We start from the raw sequence: 23322 nt of genomic DNA on the forward strand, positions 1-23322 counted from the left end.
CTTTGTTATTGTGTTCCACAGTCAGTTCTTGCCTGACCCTTGCGTGGGTCCTAGTCTTTCTTTATTCCTCCAATTGCTGGTTGTGAGTAGTGGGTAATGGTATTATTTATGTTAAAAGAAATTTTTCTTGATCTTTCTGCTACTAATTTTCTGTGTATCATGTGTTATTTGTATTGTGTGATGATTGGTATTGCTGGATTATGAAATGTATTAATAATTGGCTTGTGTGTCTTTATAACCACCTTTATTGTAGCCAATCCTTACCAAAAACCACGTAAAAACAGTGCACATGAATGTTAAACTGAGTTGGGTTTGTTACACAGCTCAAGTATACCTTAGTTTAACCAGACCACCGAGCTGATTAACAGCTCTGCTAGGGCTGGCCCGAAGGATTAGACATTTTACTTGCCAAATAACCAATTGGTTACCTAGCAACGGGACCTACAGTTTATTGTGGAATCCGAACCACATTATAACGAGAAATGAATTTTTATCACCAGAAATAAATTCCTCTCATTCTTCATTGGCTGGCCGGAGACTCGAACTCGGGCCTAGCAGTGTACTAGCCAACAACTCTACCGACTCATCCAACGAGGAACTACAAAGGTCAAGGCTCTCCGGAGCTCTCTACTATCCTTAGAATGGGTACATGGTATGTCTGAACACCTTTTCCATATCAGTTACAATATGTTAAGTTTTTTATGCATGCTTGTTAGAACCAATTGCTGTGGACAGCCATATTTTCTTTTGGGAGACATGGATTTTCATCACTTGTCATCTTCATAACCCACATTCCTTTCTATAGTACATGTGGAGGCATATTTTCATTATCTACCTGCAAGCCTCTCATGATAGGCAATTGTCTTATGATGGAATTCCAGACTTCTGATTACAATCCATTGCATAAGCTCCCAGTATGATGATGTAACACAGGTCTTATAATGATGGCCCAAATCCAGACCTTCCCAAGTATTCCCAAGTAAGAAAATAACTTTGTCTTATCGTCTCTGTAATGCTGTCATAATAATTGTGCTGCTTCCTAAAATAAATTCAGTTTATCTACAATACATGGGTTTGTGATGAACAAAAGGGAAGAGGCATCGCCATTTTGTTCTACTGTTTCAGGAGCTGATGCGCTTTAGATGTCGGACGTTTTGCTGTCGTTAGGCCTACCAGCAGTACCAACCTTGGACGGGCCTGTTGTCCCACTTCATGTCTTCTCATGTTCCCATGTCGGCTGCCATGACAGTTTCCAGACGCAGTGAGGCCTTTCGTATTTCAAGACTTATCTACTAGGGCAACTGGAGAGCTGTTCTACAGAATTAGTGGGTTTTTCAGAAAGTGTTATACTGTGTAAACATAAAATGCATTCTGGTCTTCAAAGAAACTCACTATTGAGTTTTTGTTTGGTGCAATTTGCCCGTCTGAATTAAATAAATTTAAGCCAAGATTTACTGGGCATGCAACTAGATCCAATCTCATACACCAACACATCAATCATCCTAATTAGTAGCATTGTTATTTGCTACCATTTCAAATAATATGAACATTTTTAGTAGTAAAAATATCTTCATTCACATTTCTGATAAATCATTAGACCAGCAATGCTTCTGGTAAGTTTCATTTGGCCAATCAATACAAAACTGTCAAGTGCATCTTTGCCTAATTTAATAAAAATCTGTGCAATTGTTTTGAAGATTAGGAGTCCCTTTGGAAGTTTTTTTTTTTTTTTGTTTTTTTTTTTTTTCTAAAAAGCTAAGGAAAATTCTTCCTGCCACTACTATTGGTGGTGATGCTCATAAGATTCTGGGGTTCTAATTGTACTAATTTCAGAGACATGCTCTTTTATTGAATTTTTTCTTTACTTTGACTCTCTCACACAGCCAAGGGTGTGGTTTTTAAGGCCTATCCTTTACAGATGTTTGCTCCTCTGGATAACTGTGTAAAGAAAGGATATATAAACAAGAAAAATTCATCACATATACAAATTTATTATGACAAAGAGGTGCCGCGGCCATCGTGACTAAGGACGCGTGTTGTCTTGCGATAATTGTATATCTGTGTATATGTGTAATGATCAAGAGGGAGGAGAAGGGAGATGTTCACGAAATCATTAGATTTCTTATATAAGCAACCCTTTCAACAAGTTGGTTAAGCTAATCTGTGATAATCACACAATGCTAATCATTCCCAAGTGGAGACCAAACTCCATAGGTACAAAGATGAGAAAATATCCCTTTTTCATTTAAGGAAATACAAACTTCTCTATAACCTTTTTACAGAAATATTTCCCTCAATACAGAAACTATAAAATTAAAGTGTGAACACTGTAAAATACACAAAATGGCTAAACCCTCACATCACAAATATTTTACTGGCAGTTATTCCAAGACATTCAACTAAAGGCTGTTTTAATAGCAACTGCCTGGCATTTGTTTAACAGTCTGACCGAGTTGCTAAACTATTTTCCTTGGCAAGATGAGAAAAATTATCCCAGCCAAAGGCCCTAAGGTTTATTGCACAGAAGTGGTTAAATTTAATACTTTCAAGTGAGACCCTTGATAAAACACTTTTAAACAGACTGGGAAGTGTTATGCATTGATGTCACATGGATGGGTAAACTAAGCCCGTATTTTAACAATTCAAGTTGGTTAATCTTTCTACTTAACAAAAAACCTAACATAATACTTCCCTAAACTATTATGAAACATAGTCCATTGGAACTTGGTAGCCTAATTATAATAGTCAACACTAAAATTTAAAATATACAATCATTTACAAAAAGGAAGAAATGGCCACTAGAACGAATATGACCCTCAAAGAACAATTTCTTATAAAACATCAACCATTCAGAAAGTGTTATAAATAAATCTATCAACACAATTCTAGATGATACAGTCACATCTCTTCTTTCACTGTCAAAATTACAGTTACGCGTGAAACAATTTTATTTTTACTACTTATGTTCTTTTAGTCAGGGCAAATTGATGTTTATATAAATTTTACCCTACTTATTACTGCAAAAAAAAAAAGGAAAATAAATCATAGTTTATCCTATCTTTACGTTTTATAATACTTCAACCATTTACTTTTGCTGTCAGTTTTTAAAATGAAACTTTAAGGCCCAAAGAATAGAAAAATATGTGCATTTTAAGATCCTAGTGGCTTTTTTCATGTTATAAGCTATCTTAATATTCTGAATCTGAGAAATGTTCATATACACATATATATTATATAAATATGCTTTAATATATATTTCATAAAATATATATTGTATATAAAATGACATCTCTCTCCATACTGAAGTAGTAGTTGAATCTGTTAATTACCTGGACACTGCTACTAAGAGACACTACACTTACATGGTTTAGTTAAAGTCCCCGATATAATTTGTCATAAACAATACTGGGCCCATGTCAGAATGGCCCTTTAAATATGCCAGTAATTATCTAACTAATTTTACCATTCTGTGAGTGAGTGCTGGAAAAAAATGTAACCACATATGCAACATAGTGCCATATTTAACGACCCCATGCTTTCATGCCATTGCAACATAGCCACTATGGCAATCATAGGTCAAACTTTTTGGTATCGGAGTTCATGTCTACATTCTTCATACTTGGAAAAAAGTTCGTACGCAAATATTTAAGACTAGTGCATTAAACCCTTCAGAAATAATATTAATGTTCAAACTTTATGGAATATGTAAGTCACGATAACCTCTGGAAAAGTGTGACATACTTCCGACACCTCAAAGCAGATCCTAATTAAATTTTTCTAAATGAGGTTTGATATAAATGTTTAGAAAGTGACAACACTCTGACACCACAACTTTTAAAGTCCTGTCAATATTTGAGAAAAAGCTTACTCCCCCACACTTGTATAGTTTCTGTCATTTCAATGACATTACAAAATCAATGGAATATGAACGAAAGAATAACAAAGGATGTATTTTGTACACGCAAGTATCTTGAGGAGATTCAAAATTCTAATAGTTAAATTTTCTCATATACAAACAAGTTTTTGCTGATGAGGTAATCCATTACATCCCAAAATCTAATAAAAATCACAAGTTAAGAGATTATCAACACATAGGTCCCATGTATAATCTTAAAAAGATTTCAAGTTTTGTTAGTGGTGGCACGGATATCAAAGAAACAGCAGAAACTATTTGGGGCCTATGGAGTTCATAATCTCCCACATAAAAGTTTGTTTACAAGTGATATGTTCTACATTTCTAGTGTGAAAACCCAGTACTTCTACCAAGAGGATAATAAACATCAATTAAAGAGATAGATGATCAAGAAGAGACAACAATGATGAGAAGTCATTCTTTGGTTTTATGCCTAAACAGTTTGTAAGGGAACAGGCGCCTTTTTCTTTCAGCGACAAACTAGTGTTCCGTAGGCAAAATGAATATAATGGGATGCTAAAATGTTCCCCTCCCTCTAATCTCCCTAATTAAAATGCTCACCCTCCCCCAACACAACTTGGATGAGACAACAGCCAAGGGAGTAATAGCTTTCTGTACTAAAGAGAGGACAGAGTGGCCAGGGAACAACCTTGGAACATTTCTTTAATAATAAGCTATGGTTATTCATGAAATAATGTTCAATGTAAAAACTGCTTTCTATGTGAGCATTAGATAAAAATGGACATCTAATCATATGATTAAGACTTTTGATGACCTTCCAAGAAACATACTCAAAACACCCCCGGGAATAAGAAAACAACATTCAGTGTTCATACTGTAAAATCCTATACATGAATGATGGGAAAAGAAAACTCGATGTACGGGTTGTGCCACACATTCACATGCTTCAGAATGAGGACAATTTGTACTCAGTACAATCTGTAAACCATTTTCCTTTTAACAAGCTACAAAAATCTGTGTTACCTGCAACTGACACAGTTACTTGACTGTAGTCGGGGCTCCATACTTAGAACTGCACGGCTACTACAACCACATAACCATCAAGAAGTTGTGGGGGGGATGAGGAATTTTAACAAAATATTATAAGACTTCAAAAAACCAACAAATTAGGCTATGAGGCTACTATTACAACTTCTGAAAAAGAAGAGATATGCTAAAAATCCAACTCAAGAAAAAACACAAGGTCAACTAACCCTACAAAATAGTGATAAATAGAACAAACTAGTGTCATACCCTTTAAAATTCAAGACAACAATTTTTATTTTCAATAATTTTTATACCCTTTTATTTGTTAACAACGAATGGTCATAAATGTGACAATTACAGTACTTGATAAAAAATTGACATTATAGATAATTGATATAGCTTCTTGGAAGGTAAAAAACATCAATGCAAAACCACAGATCTTGTCATTCAAAAATTAACTGTACAAGACAGAAACACAAAGCCATTTTGAACTTCTGCAATAAGTACCTCCCTATCAAACAGTATGACAAAACAATGATGCTGTGAAAGACAAAATTATACACCACAGACAGGTAAATAATAAGAGAAAAAAGCCCATGGGCACAGATAAGTATAAGAAGCAGAAAGAGTTGTTTGCTAATCTATTTAAGGCAACCTAAGCTAATTCATATTAATTGAGCTACAGTGCAAAGAATTTCCAATGATGTACGAGTCATCAAACATACCCAAAACTGGATACAGTAAAACTAGGGTGTTAAAATAAATGCTTGTTGCTACAGTTTTATGATTAAATGTAGCAAATCAAGATGTCACGGAACAAGGATTATCCCTCACTTTTTGTCAATTAAAATAATAAAAGATGACATACATTACACATATACTGTGTAATAAATGGGTTATTTGGGTTGGAAGTACATAGAGTACCAACCTTAAATGATAAAGGAAACACAGAGATTAAACGGTTTACAGTCGCAAACTGTATGTACCCAACAATCTAATAATAGAAATCTAATATACAGATCAAACTAGATATTAATATCCTCTTAATTAAAAACCAAACATGGTCACTGTAAAACAAAGGATTTAAAACTAAACTGTCAATCAAAGAAGACTCCCTGGAAACTATCCTAGTATATAGTAAATCGCATATGACATTTCTAGTTAAACTAAGGAACTAAGACCTTGCAAACTCACCAGTCCTCAGCAACTCTTGTAAAGTTCCCTGGCAGAAAATGCCCACTCTTGCCCAAAATATGCTTTAAAATGGATTGCATAGGGCATTGAAAAGGGACAGTGTCTTATTATTAACTAGTTCTGAAAACTGTTGAACTGTATAAATATTCTGTTAAGTGAAAGTCAAATGATGTGGTATTATAAGAAAGAAAAATGCAAAACACTAAAAAAAAGATTGACAGAGAACAGGGTTACCCCTACCAAAGTTGTCTGAGGACAATGCAAGTGCAAGTAAAATAGTATTCCACTCTACACCCACATAATCTTAACTACATAAAAACACAATCCAGTGTTTCACTGCAAGATGGACAATAGGCAATAATAATCACATAGCGGAGAGCACGTGGAAAATTGAATACGGTCGCAAGTCACTATTTATCAGTGAGAGACCCTAGTCTGTTCATTCCCATCACTAACAAAATGCTGCTTACTGCAACGTCCTACGAAATACAGGTCTCTGAAAAATCTGAACTCTAGATGCTATAAAATTTAGGGAAATATTGCAATTATTATTACTGTGGTTTACTGTTGACAATAAGCAGCCCTTGTAAGGTGACGAGGTTGCTTCCAGACCCCAAACACGTAGCAGTCACTGGAAAAAGTGAAATTCTTAAAAGTTGTATAAAGTTAATGGTCTAAACTACCACAATTCAGGAAGTATGGAAAGGGAAGGAGAGAAAATCTAAATGGTCTTTCAAGCGTGACAATGAAACATGGTAAATCTTTTATGCCTACCAAATACTAACGTAGAATGTAGATACACTTAGCAGAATTATCTTACAAAGTCTTTACATACCCCTAACGGACCCAAAATAGTACATTCATAATACATTTATTTACAATCTCAAGAAAAATAGATACGTACACATTCTTTTTTTGTGTACTGTACTACATATGCGTACTACAGAATACACTACATCTGTGTACTGCAATGAACTCTCTTTGTGAGGGTAGAATTTCATGACAATATAATCAGGTGAACACTTCATACCCACATGTCAGTGCTGGCAGAGGCACTTCAAGATTTTGAGTCAAAGAACTTACCTTGATTAAATACTGTGACTTTATAGACCCATCACTTGTACATGAGCTTAAATCATACTATTAATCCATTAATATTCATGTACACATCACTTGTACATGAGATAAAATAATCCTATCAATCCATTAATATTAACGTACAAAGATAATCACAAGAATACAGCTATATTCTTAGTCAAACCAGCATGAACTTCCATAAAGGCAATTATTAAAAATGAAAGAAATAAAATCATAATTCTCTTACTGTTGTTCAGTTCATTCTTTATACACTACATTAACAGGAGAACTGAGATCATATATAACACCAGTTGCTGTTTTTTTTTTATCTATTATATCCCACTTTACCTTGAGACCTAAAAACTACATACTACAAGTATACTGTACCTTTATATAGGTCTTTATAAATAATCCCAAATCCCTTAAACTAGTAAATATAATGAAGATATAAATTTCCATATAATTCTGAATACTGTATTTATGAATCTAAGGAAAAATAATTAAAAAATGCATAATTGAAAGATGGAAGTATCTGATGACCATGCACTGTAAATTAGCTCTTAACATACATAAGATAATTAAGAAGCAACTAGATTAGTTTATAATACAGCTAGCTAACGGTATATTTTCAAAACACTGAATGTCAATAAACAATATTATTCTTCAACATGTGAAATGTGTGATCAACTGCTCCTACTAAAAAGTTTTATGAAATGAATAAAATAGCTCAACACTGAGCATATCAGCAATACGTAAACAATGATGGCAAATACAAAAGGTGACCTTGATCCTGATGAGTTCATTTAGTCACAGGATACTTAACATTACGGATTATATACCAGGCAATGTATTTTTCATAACCCACTTATTTATGATCAACTTGCCTGCTAGCTCTGACGTGCTGACCTGAGGTGTTCCACTGTCACATACTCTAAATTCCTAAAGAGCTTAGGCACTCTAAAATATAATAATCACATGTGTAGGGCTGTTATGCAGGTGCTCTCCATGTTGAGCACCACAACTAACGGTCCTACTTGTTGCCTTCAAAAGCCACTGACAACAGCCTACAATACCTTCTTTAGACCACCTAACTACTATAAATTGTATAAGATGTAATCTGATGATCAAAATTATTGGGATTTTAAATTGGGCAGATATATCCTCAGGTACTGTAAATTACACCATAAACAAGATTCCTGTAAAAAACATAAGGTATAGAAGAATGGCCAAAAATTGATGTAGTTTGTACCCCATCCAATGTAACTTTTAAATTATTTCCCTTTTAAATTGATTCTTATGGCAGCAGGCTGAAACCACCTTATACTGTATGTTACATTTGAAAATAATGGTCATTCGAAACAAATGAAGACTGATGATGGCTAATAAAAATAACAAGTAAGGACACCACAACTACTACTACTACTAATAATAATAATTGTAATAATAATAACCTCTACTGGACCAAATTTGATGAGTTGTGTACAATCTCCCGACGAGTGTTCCTCCAGACTCCCAACATTCCAATGAGATAAATACCTGATAGTCGCACAACATCCAACAGAAAGACAACTACTTTGCCTGATACCTGTGTGAACTTCCTAAACAAAAGAAATTTATCAAATAGTAATCCACTCCCTTTCTTCAAACTGGTTTCTATCATTCTACTTTTAACTCCCTATGGAAACTGTTCCCCATTTTCAGATAATCATGGGCATACAAGGCAAAGGGCCTTGGGTAATTATATTCCAAGTTAGTCCTCAAATAATTTGCCAATTATGTAAAATGATACCTACACATGAATGAGGTGATCAAACTTTTAAAACACCCTGGATGGATCTTGGTAGTAGCACTTTCATTACAAGATAATGTATTAATATGAAACAATTTTAAAAATCAATATTCACCTCATAAGCAAGGTTACTAACCTTGACTTATTCTGGCTTTCAAATGATTTAGTAAGAAAAACCAATTACTTTATTAAATGGTATAAAAGACCCTTATTATCAAATAAAAAAATTGACAAAACATTCAGAAAAGTAACTTTATTAAACTATGGTATATTAAAGGGACTGTAATGAGTGGCCAGGTAACAGAAATCCATCCATTTGACCCATGATTTTCCCAATGCTGGTATGTCACAACTCTGGGAGGAACTCAATATTTATTACCCTACACAGAACATCTGGGCCAAGGTCTATCTTTACCCCCTCAGAGGTCTCCTCTTAAGAAGTACATAGTAAAAACAAACATCTCTGCCCTCAACCCACCTAAAATTATTTTAAAACCAGATACAAGAATTACACATGTGATATGAGTACATGGAAAGATTTCATGACATAAATTCAAGAAATATTTTTGACTTGTAGATGTTTTATCCATCTAGAAAATTGCAAATCAACATGTGCTAATGAAAAATATTTAATGTCTTCAAAACATCAAATATGGTGATGGATGAGAACTAATGTTTGAAGATTAATTTTGTACTGATCTGAAGAATTGGTCTATTTAACTGGGGTAGAGGGACACTTTACTTGTTGAATTTACTTGTGCCAAGAGCACAGCTTAAGCACACAGACCTTGGTCTAGAGACTGGCACAAAAACCATGCAGAGGATTCAGGTGAGAGATATATATATAATATACCTGTATATATATTCATATATATAGAGTAGGTATCACACTCTGCACATAAATAACACCTTTACACTGAGGGAAGAAGTCAAGAAAGCGTATGTTAATTAGAGATCAAACAAACCTGTGGACAAACACCAAACGTGGTGCAGCCGGCGAGCACAGAGTGGTGGATTTCAGACCTCATTACGCTCTTGCTTTCTGAAGACCCTTGGGATGATGAAGGCCTCAGAAGGCAAGCACTATGAAATCATAACCCGCACTAATGTCCCTCTGCTTCATCGGCTTTGTAACACAATACATTACTACTCTTGCTATGCATTTAGTCTAATACAGACCAGACAAGCCCTTTTCCCTTAAAAAGAAAAGATTATAACATACTCAGTTTATGTTTGGTAAAACACAAAATAAATATACAGCTATAAAAGTCCTCACGGTGTAGCAGGGATTGCCCCATAACCATGCACCAACCAAATCCATGTTGATCATAAGCCCATCTTAGGTCTTGCTGGACCTTGCCTACACCTGAATCTCATCTTAAATGAAACAAGCACTTGATAGGATTATCAAGTCCAACACAAAACATAATAGAACTTCTTTGGCAGACGTAATAAAGTTTAAAATGTAACTCAATTCTTTGAAAGAAACAGAAGACAAAATCCAAAGAAGCTTTCTGTTGAAACACACACTTGTCATCATCACTATAGTAATCTCACTGTCTGCCCACTTTCTTTTCTTGCATGGATCACAGATAAAAACAAGTAAAAAAAAATTATATATGCATATATATATAGTAATAGAAAAAAATGATATCCTCTTCTGTCAACAACATGCCGACGATGCATTTGACACTGGGACTGCCGACGCCCGGTTATAATGCTTGTCAAGGTTGTGGTTGCCACGAGACAAGCGCATACTCACATGCACTAGTTCTATACACAGATATGGGGCCTACACTGCTGATTCTATTTTGTGAAGGAAAAAAACATATATAGAGAAAAAAAGGGAAGAGGGGAAAACAGAAAGTAAAAGAAAAATTCAACCCAAACCTATTGGCCCCCATTCAGTAATAATCACAGGGGATAATATAATATACTTTGTTCTATGGCCGGGAATTTCCCCGCGACACTAGTTACTTGCACTGCTCTTGTAGACTCACTTTGGATCTTACTAACACTAGGTTGTAGCTTTTACCCCCAAAACACTCGGCACCGATTAATGATCTTGAATTGTGGTTGTTGTTGCTAGTAAAATCTTTACTACTATCTTTTCATACTTGTAAACTAGTCTAGATCTAGCTTGGTCAGGAAATCATTTCTGATATTACACAGCATACAGGATGCTTGGTAGCTCATAAACAGGAGTGAACAGGAGATGTGTGGGAATAGGGCCAGCCCCCACACGTCCCTCCCACTGCCTTGCACTACAATTTAACATCCAACTTCTCTTGGCACTCTAAGTCCTGTGTCATCTTTTCCATTTTGGCTCATTTGAGATCTTCTGGGCCAACCATTTGCTTAAAAATAAGATTTGGAATACCACTGGCAGGGGGCAAAACTACTCTGTAAACCAGATGCTCTGATACTGGCTCTTGGCAGGGGATAGTGCAGTGTAGGCAGTGTAAGGAGGTGCCACCTGCGGATGTGTGGGGAACACCGCAGTGGGCTGCATGTGGGCGGGAAGAGGATGTGCAGGAGGGGCGGCTAACACTGTTCGGCCGCTACTATGATGAGCTGGAGGCGGCAAGGCACCTCTGAAATAAAATAGATATCACACATCAATATTCACTTTATGCAACACTATTAATATAACTAATTTTGAAATAATACAGCCAACAACAAATATTCAACATAATTACTATACAGAACTACTGATATGAAAAAGTAACCAAAAAATTTTGAGTACAATAGAACAATGGAAGAATTTTAAAATATCTTCTGAAAGAATAAAATGAACATGAACTGGAGGATGTTGGCATACTTGAAGGACCAATTGTGAACTTAATAGTTGAAGAGGTTAAAAGAAGAAATGGAAAGAGGAAAAATGGAAAAGCCCTAGGACCACTGAGTGACAAGTGACTATCAAATAGCAGCAAGAAAGCTGGTCATCCAGTGCTTACTAAAATAAATGAAAACCTGATAAAGGGAGAGACAGGGTTGGAAGAGCAAAAAAGAACCTTACAGTAATGATACACAGAGGAAAAGGGATGCATGGAAATGTGAAAATGTAGAATCAGACTGAATAACCACTCTACCAATATACAAGCAAATCAGATAGAAGAAAGTTCGAGAAAAACTGTTAAAATCAATGACTGTTAATGTGGCTTCATGACAGATTAACATTGTATGCAGTCTTTATAATGAGACAACTACATGAAAATCACCATACAGTGGTACCTCAACTTAAATGGACAGTTTGCAGGTCTGCCCCTGTAAGTAATGAAATCTACTGAGTAACTACGATTGGCATATAGCCTACACAATAATGTACCCTGGAAAACCTGACAACTCACTTCGTTTATAGTGTATAGCAATTCCATGAGGTATTATTAGCTTATCATGATAGGTAATTTGTCATTTTTATTTTATTTAAAATACTGATTTACCTCTCATTCAGTTTCAGAGAATATCTTCAAAATGAATGGCTTCTAAAATATATGTACAATACAGAACTGCACACTGAGCCTGACTAAACTAAAGCCGCCTGCAGTAGTTCTACCTACGTACCATATATGCTAACAAGTTATGAATAATACACAAAAATCATAAAATGCCACAGACCATAAACATCTTTGCATGTTTTAACACAAATTATTTAACACTTTACACTTACTGTGCTCCCCACCTCCCTCCCTCTCTCTCTGGTAGTTTTTTTATTGAAATTTATTTAATGCTGTACAATACTGTACCCAATACAGTAGTGGTACATACATGTACTTTTCAGTCTGTATGCATGCATATGTATACATATGTTAAGGTAAACTGCACACTTCTCTCTCTCTCTCTCTCTCTCTCTCTCTCTCTCTCTCTCTCTCTCTCTCTCTCAAAACAATTTGGCATTGGCTCATTTCCTAACTTGGTCAAAATTTTATTTTTTATAATCACACACACACTGTGTGTGTGTGAGTGTGTGTGTGTGTGTGTGTGGATAGTTTGGCAAAATGCATGTGTATGTATACACAAGCACACATCTAGACTTGAAAATATTTATATATATATATATATAAAACACTGCATTACTGTATCAAGTACAGTACTGTACAGCATTAAATAAATTCCAACAAAAATACTGTGCCAGAGAGAGAGAGAGAGAGAGAGAGAGAGAGAGAGAGAGTTGGGGGGAAGCAGTCACAGTAAGGGTGGAGTTTATCTTAATTCAATGCATGCGAGCATGTATAAACATGCATGCATACATAACTATTAATATATCATTGCTATGCAAGTACAAACTGTGCTGCACTAAACAAATGTTAATAAAAATACTGAATCAGAGAGAGAGAGAGAGAGAGAGAGAGAGAGAGAGAGAGAGAGAGAGAGAGAGAGAGAGAGAGAGAGAGAGAGAGAGAGAGAGAGAGAGAGAGAGGCCACATGTGATGCTTGTGTACTTATAGCAATGCAACATATAGCCTGAAAAATGTATGTATGTATGTAATATTACACTACAGTATTATGCACAATACTATACTACATCAAAAACATATCTATGAAGAGGACAGAAAATGGAGTACCAGAAGCTTTTTTGTGTAAATAACTTAGTGTCAAAAGCAGAACCTGAGAAAGAAGTGGTGGGAAATTTTTAAAGGGGGAGCAGTGGAATGGAAAGGAAGATAGGGAAAATCAATGTACGCAAAACAAACCTTATGGCGTCTGGAAGAGAAGCAAATGAAAGGATACAATCAGAAAATGCCCATGTAGTTGTTGTAGGAAAGGTATGGGGATGAACTTTGTACTGACTGTAACAGATGGTGTCATGAAGTCATAGAATTATAAAATGTACATCAAATAAAGAGACTTTTGATGTCTGCAATGTATCACACAAGCAAATGGGGAAGAGAAAGGAGTTGAAAACAGTACTGTGATATAGTGGCAGATCTTAAAAGAAGCAGAACATTTCTGTTCTGTTACCTTAGGGATACACTGCGAAGCAGAAGTTGAGAAAACTGTTACTGTGTCTGCAGCAAGGATGAAATAAAGAGATAGCTAGACTACTGGTAAATTGAAAAGTTCCACTGGCAGAGAGAGCAAGCAAGGACTTTGATGCATACATAAGGCCTGTACTAGTATATGATGCATATACAAAAGCCCTGACATGGAAACTTGAGATTTTGAAAAGGCATGACTATACTATACAATGTTATGGTGTGGGTGGAGTAAGATGGGAAGATTGTACTATAAATGTGGAACTGGCAGAGAAACATGGTGTCACAGAGGCTGGAAAAAGAAAAGATCTCCAAAACTGAGATGGTGTGGCTAAATCGTAAAAAAAAGTTGAACAGCAGTTGGTCAGAAAAGCATTTGATATCAAAATTGCAGCATTACGACCTGTAGAAAATACCAGGAACTGGTGGGAAAAGGGTATAAATAAAGATTAGCTATGTATTGTATTTGATGGTAGAAAATCCCAGGAACTGGTGTTAAAAGGGTATAAATAAAGATCAGCTATGTATTGTATTTGATGGCATACAAGACCCTTATTTTTTTCCAAAAAGTCTCTCAAAATATAAACAAAGGTCGTAAGTGTAAAGCTAGGGTATCCCGTAAGCTAATGTTTAACCACATGCTGTAGACTACCATGAGCATCATTACTTTTACTGCTATTATTACAGAAAAATCCTTCATAACTGGCACCCTAGAACCAAATCGCTGCCCACTTTTTCAATTTCATTACTAGATAATTCCAATATCTTTAGCATCCTGTGGTCATCTACTTGAATGGTTGTGTTTAGACAAATTAAATCAATACACTGATATGGCAGATGACACACAACAGCCGACAAAAACAATATAAAACTAAGTGCAGCAATGCACTTACTATTCATTTCTTTGCCACCCCCATCTTTTTTAGGAGGAGGTTATAAAATGTCTTCTGATGTACTTGGGTTACTTTTCTTCTTCTCAAAAATTACAGTAGAATTATTAGGAAAAATGTTGCAAGCTTTATCCAAGCTCTCTTCTTGCTATACTGTAGCTGTATGTTTCACGATATCAAATGATTACATGTAACACACAAAAATTTACTGTCTTAATATTCTCCTTACCAAAACTAAATGGGGGGGGGGAGAAGCAAGGTCTTATATGCCATCAAATATGGTAATAAGGTTTCATGAAAAACAGACAAGATTACGAGAGAACTTACTGTGTACCTAACACCAAAAAAGGGAAAGCTGATGTAAAATGTTACTGATGATAAATATCATACTGGAGTAATCAACTTACCCTGGTGTAAATGGATTGACTGTATGTGCAGCAGGAAGGGAGGAAGGCAGGTACGTTGGCTGAGTTGTTGCCACATAAACTTGAGCTGCAGCTGCTGCTGCAGTACCAGGAGGTGGCGCAGCCCGCCGATATTCTCTGTACACATCAGCCTGGGTAGGCACAATGCCTGCCAGAGACCCACTTACAGCCAGTTGTGAAACTGGCGACAATCCGTGACTCTGAGATGATGGGGAATGGTGGTTGGCTGAGATATGCGCTCTCCCAAGACTGTGGGCATAACCAATACTGCTGCTGCTACTTGCAGTATTGCCCTGACTACCAACAACAACACTGCTGCTAGCACTACTGTTGCTGCTGCTGCCCCAACCCTTCACGCTGCCTACCACCACCCGCTGGTCACGGTTACTATGGGCTACTGGTGGCTGTGAGTAGTCCTTGTGGCCTGAAAAATAAATTCAATCACAAACATGCTACTTGATACATTGCTGACTGTTAAAAATACTTTAAGAGCTTTGGATCACCCTACATAACAACTAGAGCAAAATCAATCCAGCAACCTTATCACCCATATCCCTCATATCCATCTTTAATTTATCTTCATTTGTATGTTAACTATCATCAACATGGATAAATTAATCCTTTTACAACCACCTACAAAGTTAGGTCTCTCACAGGTGGCCTGAATGGTTTGATCTGAACTTCATTACTATATCAGGCCCAAGTATATTTCATTTCTTACACAAAAAAATTGAGTAAATTGAAAACTTTAAGAGTTCTGACATTTATTTACATGAATTTGCATTTAGTCGACTGGATTTGGGCTGTCAAATTAAACCTATTACTGTACTGCCAAGCTGTAATAGCACACAGGGAATGAAAACTGTTGGGTACTTGTCAAATATCAATGGTCACTTTGGGTGTGGCCATTTTAAAGACTGGAAAAAATTTAAGGTTCATTAACCCAATTTAAGGTTCATTAACCCTTAAGGGATAGGCTAAATATATATTAAGCACACCCCCAGAATGGGCAAACTTTAAGGCTGGCCACTTTAAGAAAAAAATACATCAATGGAAAGAGGAAGATATGCAAATGCACATGGTGTAAGAAAAAAATTCTAAACATTTTTCTGTACTGTCCACAGGAAGTTTAAAGTGACTATTTACAACCCTGTGTCCGGCCTCTTTTACAAGACACTTATAAAAATATGCTAATTTTACAAAGTTATACATGTTTTTTTTCTATTAATTTTATTTTACTCTGTAAAAGTATAATTACAACTCACACAATATCATAACAGATAAAAACTAAAATCAGTAATAACAAATTCTGAGTATGTATAGTTATTGTAAAATATTTATGAGATTTACTGAGATGAGGAGATGCAGTACCTTTTTGTGAGGTACAGTATACCTGTAAGCCCCCTATTCGCTAAAATCCACGAATACTTAGAATCCTTCAAAAGACACTTAGAACTGCCTATTTTAATGGTTCAAAAACACACACACAAAAAACTAAAAATGCTTATACAGGTATTATCCTACTTAAAATGGGGTTAGGGTCCAAAAAAACCATCGTTTGTTGGAAAAACCGTTTCTCAAATATAGCCTAGCCTACATTAGGGTATTCAGTACTATGTATGCGTATAAGGTAGCCTAGCCTACACTATAAAATGCATACACAGTATAGTCATTATTAATATCGGCTAATTCTCGAGGTTCATGCAGTGACTTATGATAATTCAATACAAAGAAAAATTGAATAACACACAAGAATTAGCTTAGCCTACACCATGGTATACCGTATACATAAATGGTAGCCTAGCCTACATTATACTGTACTCTATATTCACATATTAATATCATATATAGTCATTAGCAGCTTGAACATTGTTTTTTCAGCTTCAGCTACAACTTGCAGCTTAAACTTAGCAGTATATTTCCTTGAAGATCTTTTACCCATACCGAATAAGGGTATAATGTAAAAATATATCAGTCCTAATTCTACTTAACGTCATTTGCGCCATAACCTATGGTAATTGTTTATTACCGTATGATGGTTGAAATACAGGTAAACGGCTGTTGTTATCCCATTCGGTTATAAGCAAACCAAGTTTTTTTGGGTTGGATGTTTATGGCTGTATGCATTTACGCAAAAGTATAATGTTACAAACAATACTTTTATCATTCTCTTTTACTTTTTTAACTAAAAGATGAGATAAAGAGATGGAGGAAAAGTTGTTTATTGTAATTTGGTCTCTCTCACTGCCTGATTACTCTGCTGCCTGCGTCCGCGTGAAATTTAAAAATATTTTAAAAATAATACTGTCATATCGGTATTAATTGCTTACCACATTGCAAAATCGAATTATCATAAGGTGAATTATTGTAACTACAGTATTACCTGAGTATTTTAATAGTTTTATCCCAAAAGTTCATTTAGTCACGAAAATGAGATGAAAATACAGTATTTAGTGAATATTTCTCACTGAAAAATACAGCTAATGAGCGAATTTTCCGCAAATAACGGGTAGATACTTTCCAAAGAGAAATCCGTGAACACTGAGTCAGCGAATCATGAGAATGCGAATATGGGGGGTTTACCGTAATGGGTTCATTAATGCCGGACAATCACTTACAAAGACAGATAAAGAGTATTCTATCTAAAACATGGCAGATAAACAATATTCCATCAAAATATATCCTTGGTTGTCTTGCCCTTATCCTTATTTCCTTCTATATCTACAGTATATGAGCAAGGATTAAACATTTCAACATTTGCATCAGATACAACTTACAGAATTATAGAACAACTATTTCACACCCTATACAGAAGTTTTTGAAATAACAGTTCTTTACAGTTTCAGTGGCACTACAAATGAACCTTAGCTTACTATGGGGTTATGTTCAAAGAAACCTGTGTAAGTGGAGAAAAAAAAAAAAAATACATATTGAATATCATAGCCTAGCCTAACTTAAAATGGGTCAAAACATTTACCTTCAGCCACCATTTTGCAAAATATATACAGTAGAGCATCATAAAACAGAGCCAAGCTGATGCATCTATCAGGTTTTCTGTGATACTTGAGTAGGACTGCCATTCAATACTTGAAATAAGGTCTCATTCCCCACTGGAGAAACATTGCATTCCATTTTGAACCTATACAGAATGCTACTCGTTCTTTATTTAGCTGTATTAATAGTCAAGCAAATGAATATCAGCACTAATTATTTTAAAATTAAACTGAACTTTTTTTTTTACTGCGAGAGCAAAACACATCATTGGCACTAGGTACCACGTTAATTCAAATGCATGTATACCCATGTAGGAAGAGAAAAATTTTTTAACACTGAATCACAGAGAAAACACTCCTAAAAAGCATCCATGTACATGTTTTTCATAAGTTAGGAGGGGAATCCCCTTACCAGCACACAGCGTCATTGAACTATTCTCTACATTTAGAGAGGAAGATGCCATGTGATACACGATGAACGCTTAGGGGATGCCACTTTCTCGTCATGCACAGAGACAAAACACACCAGAGCACAAAAAAAAATTTTCTTTAAGGGCAGAAAAGACACCAAACATCTGAATATTAGGGAGGAATGGCCTGTCAACAATTACGCACGTAACAGCATGAATACCCAAGCCACAAAGAAACAGTACGAATGAAACATGAGATGACTCAGAGGTGTGGGAAAGCCACTGCAACTGTGAACACAACGACCGAGTTCAGCACATCTTTTTAGCGCTCTCACGTTTTTTTTGTTTTGTCGTCACTTATCTACATTTGTGAAGTGCTTTCGCTTTTGTTATTGCTGTAAAAGTGTTTGCAAGTGATTGTTGAGTATTTTGAATAATATTTCAAGTGTTTTTCATTAAGATAAATAGTGAAGAATTTACTTTTTTTTACATGTATTTCTGCCTTTCAACAACATTCCCGTCTTCCAGCTTCAATTGCTCAAATTTTTTCTGAGAACACTTATTGCTTTTACATGGGCTATTCATAGAAAATTTATTCAGCTTTCCGTTGCACTTTTCACTTTTTTCTTAGCGTTATTCATTACTGAGTAATTACAAAAAATGTAAGCGTAAACATGAGCACTCGAGAACCTAATCGAGCCCCATAGTTCTCCCTAGGGTTTAAGAATGCATGAATAATTTTTGTACGCCTGCTTGTGCATCTAAATAACTTCAATGTGCATGTATTATATATCAATTGAATGGCCATTCTTTGTACTTTATTGTGCTGACAAATCCTTAGGAGCCCCGTGCAGCAGAAGGTTCTTTGCTATACATGGCAGACATCTGCTGTCTGGTATCGGTGCCTTGGATGTCGGTGGACATGGGGGCTCCACGTACATGGACTTGGTTTGTGAAAGCCGTGTCGTGGCTGAACCAAACACATGCTGCTTCTGCACCTTGGATGTCCAGGGAGACCCCGAGATGCCGATTCCCTGTCTGGGGACAAGGGAGAGCCGTAGAGATCCCAATGCTTCTTCTGTAGAAGGCAAGCCGTGAGAGGGCCAACGGGCCTTCTTACGGTCAAGAGAAGCAGCCTTTTCCTTCCTTGGGCCTGTCTGCATAACGGGCCCCCTTGGAAGGAGAGGGGGAGGCGGCAAGGGCAGGTGGCAAAGAAGATACTGACGATGACAGTGGAGACGAATGGGGTCTCTTCTTTGACGTCCTCTTGTGGTCACACTTGTACCTCTTCAACAACAAATCCAGGAGAAGATCCACGGTGTTGGGAGGCATCAGAGGGAGCGTAGCCGTCGATGGAATGAATGAACAACTGAAGGGGTTGTGACCACAGTTGTGGTTCCCTTGGGTCCTGTAACTGAAACCGTGGTCACTGACGCAGTAGAGATGGGTGGCAGATTGGAGGCACTAAGGTGCGCAATCAAGCCCCCGCACCGATGGCTACTTGGGAAGACCTAGGGAGGGCCAGAGATTCCTAAGCTCTTGAAATATTTTCCCGATCTCTCCCAGACCTACAAAAGACAGGTCAGCAGGGGGTGCCTCCCTTTGCCCAGGGGCAGATTGCTCTCCCCCCGACCAAACAGAGTAAGTCCATTGCCAAAGCAACAGGGGAATGCGGGGGAGTGATCTCTCCCCTAGAAGAGGTAGCAGCAATGGGGAGTTGCATGGGAAGAGACAAGGAGCTACCCGACATCCCAGCAGCAATGGGGAGTTGCATGGGAAGAGACAAGGAGCTACCCGGCGTCCTCAGAAGACAATACCCCTCCAAAGATGGGAGGGCAGCCTTCCTGGATTTCCTCTTTCCAGCGAACCGCATCCAATGCTCCGGGGACCAATCGACACTCAACACAGTTATGAAAGAGGGGCTTAGGCATGAAAGATTCTTGCCCATCCCACCAGCAGTTCAACTACTGAACAACCTAGTCGTGTAGAACAGCAATTCTTAGGTATAAACCGATGGTTTGTATTCGTGTTGGAATAGATAGCTGACTGCAGTTCTACCTACTTTCTGGGTAAACTTAAAGCATATGGAAAACGGATGAAAATTACTTATATAAGACTAAAAACACCTCTGAATCTTGTTTTAACTCAAGTTACAAAACACTCAACACTTAACCCCTACTGCCTCCCCCTCCCCCCCACCATCTCTTTATCCCTCTCTTGTACAGTACTTTCAGTGACACATTTAATGCAGTACAGTAGTGTGACATACATAAGGTTTTCAGTCTATGTATGTGTGCATTTATACATAAACATAAAACAAGTTTGCTTGCCTTTTTTGTCAAAAGTTTATTTTCATATATAATGTTCATTACCCAGAGAGAGAGAGAGAGAGAGAGAGAGAGAGAGAGAGAGAGAGAGAGAGAGAGAGAGAGAGAGAGAGAGAGAGAGAGAGAGAGAGAGAGAGAGAGAGAGAGAGAGAGAGAGAGAGAGAGAGAGAGAGAGAGAGAGAGAGAGAGCAGTAAGTATGAATGTGATCAACGATGCACACCCAGACTGAAAAATATATGTTACACTATATTACGGAATAAAATACATACTTAACCCTTAAAATTGACTGGACGTATCATACGTCGACTAAAATTGTCTGTTGGGTGCCAAGTGGACGTACCGTGCACGCGACTACAAAAATTTCAACCTTCGGTCAACTTTGACTCGACCGAAATGGTTGAAAAAACGCAATTGTAAGCTAAAACTCTTACATTCTAGTAATATTCAATCATTTACTTTCATTTTGCAACAAATTGGAAGTCTCTAGCACAATATTTTGATTTATGGCGAATTTTTGAAAAAAACTTTTTCCTTACGTCCGCGCAGTAACTCGGCCGAAAATTTAAGAAATTCTTTCGTAATTTTGTCGTAATTTTTGCACTGTTTTATATTAGCCGTTACATAAAGTTTTATATATGAAAATGTGCAAAATTTCATGTAAAATACAGCAAAATACAACCCATGGTTGTAGCTTTTATCAGTTTGGAAATATTTTCATATAAATCACGATAACTGCCAAAATTTCAACCTTTGGTCAACTTTGACTTCGACGAAATGGTAAAAAAACGCAATTGTAAGCTAAAAATCTTACATTCTAGTAATATTCAATCATTTACCTTCATTCTCCAACAAATTGGAAGTCTCTAGCACAATATTTCGATTTATAGTGAATTTTTGAAAAAACTTTTTCTTACGTCCGCGCCAGAAATTCTTTAACACGTTGTCGTAATGTTTGCACCGTTTATATTAGTCGTTACATAAATTTTTATATATGGAAATGTGCGCAATTTCATGTAGAATACAACAGAAAATAACTCATGGTTGTAGCTTTCATCAGTTTTGAAATATTTTCATAAAAATCACGATAACTGTAAAAATTTCAAGCTTCGGTCAACTTTAACTCGACCGAAATGGTAAAAAAACACAATTATAAGCTAAAACTCTTACATTCTAGTAATATTCAATCATGTACCTTCATTTTTCAACAAACTGGAAGTCTCTAGCGCAATATTTTGATTTATGGTGAATTTCTGAAAAAAAAAAAAAAAAAAAAAAAAAAAAATCCTTACGTCTGCACGCGGTAACTCGGCCGAACATCTCAGAAATTCTTTCGTCACGTTGTCGTAATGTTTGCATCGTTTTACATTAGTCGTTACATAAACTTTTATATATGAAAATGTGCGCAATTTCATGTGGAATACAACAGAAAATAACTCATGGTTGTAGCTTTTATCAGTTTTGAAATATTTTCACATAAATCACGATGCGCAATTTCATGTGGAATACAACAGAAAATAACTCATGGTTGTAGCTTTTATCAGTTTTGAAATATTTTCACATAAATCACGATAACTGCCAAAATTTCAACCTTCGGTCAATTTTAACTCGACCGAAATGGTAGAAAAATGCAATTGTAAGCTAAAACTCTTACATTCTAGTAATATTCAATCATTTACCTTCATTTTGCAATAAATTGGAAGTCTCTAGCACAATATTTCGATTTATGGTGAAAAAAAAAAAAAAAAAAAAATTATGTCCGCGCGGTAACTCAGCCGAACATCTCAGAAATTCTTTCGTCACGTTGTTGTAATGTTTGCACCGTTTTATATTAGTCGTTACATAAACTTTTATATATGAAAATGTGCGCAATTTCATGTAGAATACAACAGAAAATAACTCATGATTGTAGCTTTTATCAGTTTGAAATATTTTCATATAAATCACGATAAATAGAAAAAATTCGACTTTCGGTCAACTTTAACTCGACCGAAATGGTCGAAAACTGCAATTGTAAGCTAAAACACTTACAGTCTAGTAATATTCAATCAATTAGCTTCATTTTTCAACAATCGGGAAATCTCTAGCACAATATTTCGATTTATGGTGAATTTTTTAAAAAAACATTTTTTTACGTCCACTCGTTACGAATTCATGCATCATTTTGTGAAAATATTTTCTCTGTGTTGCTTTGATCGTTTTACAATTTGTTATATACCAAATTCATTGCAATTTAGTGTACAATAAAAAGAAAATAAAATAACTCGTTAGCTTTAACCGTTTTGCTCACAGCGCGATTTGTATAAAATTATATATGAAAAATTTTTTTTGCGCTGTCAT

General features: G+C 36.1%; 1 protein-coding gene across 5 annotated transcripts in view; it reads right to left on the minus strand.

Annotated features, from left to right (window-relative positions):
* Positions 1-7244: 7244 nt before the first annotated feature.
* The window catches only part of Hipk (Homeodomain interacting protein kinase), a 93798-nt gene continuing 77720 nt past the window's right edge, over positions 7245-23322 (minus strand). For all 5 annotated transcript variants that reach the window (XM_067127206.1, XM_067127204.1, XM_067127203.1 and 2 more), the window contains 2 exons: positions 15237-15678; positions 7245-11554 (listed from right to left, as the gene is read on the minus strand). In XM_067127206.1, coding sequence (XP_066983307.1) covers positions 11359-11554; positions 15237-15678 — 638 coding nt within the window. In that variant the 3' untranslated portion in view covers positions 7245-11358. The remainder of the gene's footprint in view (positions 11555-15236; positions 15679-23322) is intronic.

The sequence above is a fragment of the Macrobrachium rosenbergii genome, chromosome 25 (assembly GCF_040412425.1).
Source record: "Macrobrachium rosenbergii isolate ZJJX-2024 chromosome 25, ASM4041242v1, whole genome shotgun sequence".
NCBI classification, from domain to species: domain Eukaryota; kingdom Metazoa; phylum Arthropoda; class Malacostraca; order Decapoda; family Palaemonidae; genus Macrobrachium; species Macrobrachium rosenbergii.